Here is a 3,175-nt window from a genome sequence, read left to right as displayed (position 1 = left end):
AAAGTTAATATACAAACTTACATATAATTATCATAAATAATAATTTTTAAATCGAATTAAGGTTACATTTTTAATATAAATTCTAATTATCTACATAGAATATATTGTGATAAATAATATCGTTTTAAAAATAATTGTCCAAATTGAATACCCGTACTGTTTAACAACAAAATACTTGAGGAACTTATAAACAAATAAAACTTGGCTTCCATCTGAGAGACGTGAAATATAATACACCTTGAAATCAGAGACAAACGAAACTCAACTCCCTTCGAGCAATACTATTAGATTAAACTTACGAAAGAGTAGTATTTAGTTAAAATATACATTTCTTTTCATATTTTAACTTATTTTCACATAGTTTTTAAAAATATTTTCTTAATGAAGGATTAATGAAATAGATCTAGCTTGATAAACGTAATACAATAAGAGAAAACAGCATTTTCGCTTGAAATGGCATCTCAAGGACTTTAAGGTCTATTGTGCGCAGGCGCAACGAACTCGTGGACGTTCAATGACTTCAGTAGTCTCGCGGGGCGGAGCCATACCCCTCAGCATATTTGTACGCGAACATAATAGTTATCTTGTTGGCGTTGATTTGATTTAAAAATCGGATGTTCGACTTAATTAAAGTGTTATTTGAATTTAACAATCGTTTTATACGCTGTATCTCCAAGCCTCATAGGATGTATTAAACAGGACTATTTAATGGAAACCAAGCGAAACGATACAGAACTTTGGGCCCACTGGCTAGAAGAGTTGGGTAAAGATGTAGAGGAGAATGAAATAGGAGAAAGCGACCCAGATGACACCGAAGATTATCACGTCGCGGTGAGCGAATCCAACACCGATTCAGAGACGGAGGGTGACGGCGGCGACGAATCCGACATAGATGCTTTTCAAGTTTGTTTTGAAGGGAGGGATGGAAAAACCATTTGGACGAGTACACCAACATCACCGGATTCAAAAAGACCGGCAAATGTACCTCACCAGCCTCATACTAAAGGTAAAGGAAAAAGTTGTCAAACCTTCCTAGATAGTTTCAGCTGCATTATAGACGATAATATTATTAGGCTTATAACTAATTACACCAATTTAAATATAGAAACAGTAAAATCAAATTTTACACAGCAGAGCGATGCATGCGCAACGACCGAAGTAGAAATAGCGGCATTGCTGGGTCTAATATACCTGATCGGATTAAAAAGTCCAGGTCGAGGGAATATAGAAGACTTATGGGACCAACATGGCGTCGGCATGGAGGTATTTTACCTTACTATGTCCTGTAAGAGGTACAGATTTTTGATGAGCAATATAAGTTTCCATGACCCGCGGGATTTGTCTCTAAGGAGTGAGCTAGATAAGTTAGCGCCAATAAGGGAGGTGTTAGAGGTCTTTGTACACAATTGCCAAAATTCATTATCGCCTGGAGAACTGCTCACAATTGATGACATGTTAGTTGAATTCAAAGGGAAGTGTCCTTTTCGGCAATACATGCCGAAAAAACGACGCAGTGGAATAAAGTTGCTTCTTCTTGTAGATACTAGAACGATGTACACTCACAACATTGAAATTTTTGTTCCTAACCAGGCGGACAGTTTTTACAAACAGGAGAATAGCCCACATGATATAGCAAAGCGATTAATACAGCCTATATGTGGTTCTCACCGAAACGTGACATTTGACAGCTGGTTCACTGATGTAAACCTAACACTCGATCTCCTGAAAAATCACCAAGTAACCTGCATAGGATCCATAAGCAAAAACAAAATGGAATTACCAATAGAATTTGTTAAAAGAAGAAAATCTCAGGGTAATCTTATAGGTTTTCTAAAAGACGAAAGCTGTTGCTCTCTCATATCGTGCCAGGATATGGGGAAGATAAATTTATATTTATCTACCAGGCAACAAGAAGCATCCAATGATACACCAGAACAAGTCATATCATTATACAAGGACACAAAACAGGCAGTTAGCGAGCTTTACAGAATGTCCGCTACTTACAGTGTAGTCAGGACATGTCGAAGATGGCCACTAACCATCTTCTACCACCTCCTAAATATAGCAGGAACAAATGGCATAACGATACACAAGGCCAACAATCATGAGGAAAAGATCACTAGGACTGAATACCTCAAAGGACTTGCTTTAGAACTCATTAAACCACACATCGCAGAACGCACTCAGAAAGACAGCATTCGTAAAAATCTTAAAAGGAAAATGAACTATTTCCTAGGACTAGGAGACGAAGAGATACCGCTGCCTAAGAGGGTTATCAATAATCCTGGTAGATGTTATGTCTGCTCGAGGAAGCGTGATCGAAAAACACGAGTGGTATGTAACACGTGTCAAAAGTTTATATGCAAGGAACACTATGTGATCGTTTGTGCGCGATGTTTTCGAACTCAAGAGGACAGTTCATCAGAAGATCAGCGACAAGAGATTGAATAAAAAATGCAACTGTAATTATCTGGGATAAACTTTACTGTACTATATCTTATTGTATAACTATCAACAATATTATACAAATATCTAATATAATAAATGTAAACTGTATATAATTAATAAATCTAACATATTTTACTCTTATTTCATTTTAATTTGTTCCTTTTCTTTTACTCTCACACAAGAAGAAATGTTTTCAATTTTTTCTTATTAAATGTTATAATAAGAAAAGTTGGGAGTCGAATCTTAAGACGATTTTAATCAACTTCTTCCTCTCAACACAATACCTAATAATTTAATCTTATTTTTTTTATTTAAAAATATTTGAGCTTTCATTAAACATTTTCTACTGTTGTAACTCTGATGTAATCATAAATTCTCAAACGATATAACTTAGGAATGGGCACGCGGCTATGCAGCACCTGCAATAACGATAAGACGACTTATATTACAGAAACGACCAAATGATTTTCATAGCCGTACAGAAAAAAAAATAGGGCATTTTTTTTCTTTTTATCTCAGAACTTGAATCATACCACATGTCTTCATATCGACTTCAAAATTGATTCAAACTGTCGGTTTTGCCAAAGAATTCATATATAATCCGTAAGTATTAAAACTTTTTTAAAAAACATTTTTTTTTCTTAGAGAACCCGAAAAAAAGATCTTAAAATTCAATTAATTAATTTTTATTCTTATGTTATTTTATTTTAGTATCAAGGTAATCGGT

The 3,175-nt window shown here is 34.9% G+C and overlaps 1 protein-coding gene across 1 annotated transcript; it reads left to right on the top strand.

Annotated features, from left to right (window-relative positions):
* The first annotated feature begins 708 nt into the window (after window positions 1-708).
* On the top strand, window positions 709-2,451 carry LOC136795941 (piggyBac transposable element-derived protein 4-like). The gene has a single exon (XM_067048142.1). The coding sequence runs from the start codon at window positions 709-711 to the stop codon at window positions 2,449-2,451; it is 1,743 nt and encodes a 580-aa protein (XP_066904243.1).
* Window positions 2,452-3,175: the final 724 nt, after the last annotated feature.

The sequence above is a fragment of the Halyomorpha halys genome, unplaced genomic scaffold (assembly GCF_000696795.3).
Source record: "Halyomorpha halys isolate HHAL.00 unplaced genomic scaffold, Hhal_1.1 Scaffold2510.1, whole genome shotgun sequence".
NCBI lineage: Eukaryota > Metazoa > Arthropoda > Insecta > Hemiptera > Pentatomidae > Halyomorpha > Halyomorpha halys.
The sequence above is the reverse complement of the archived record's forward strand: the minus strand, read 5'-3'. Positions and strand labels throughout refer to the sequence as shown.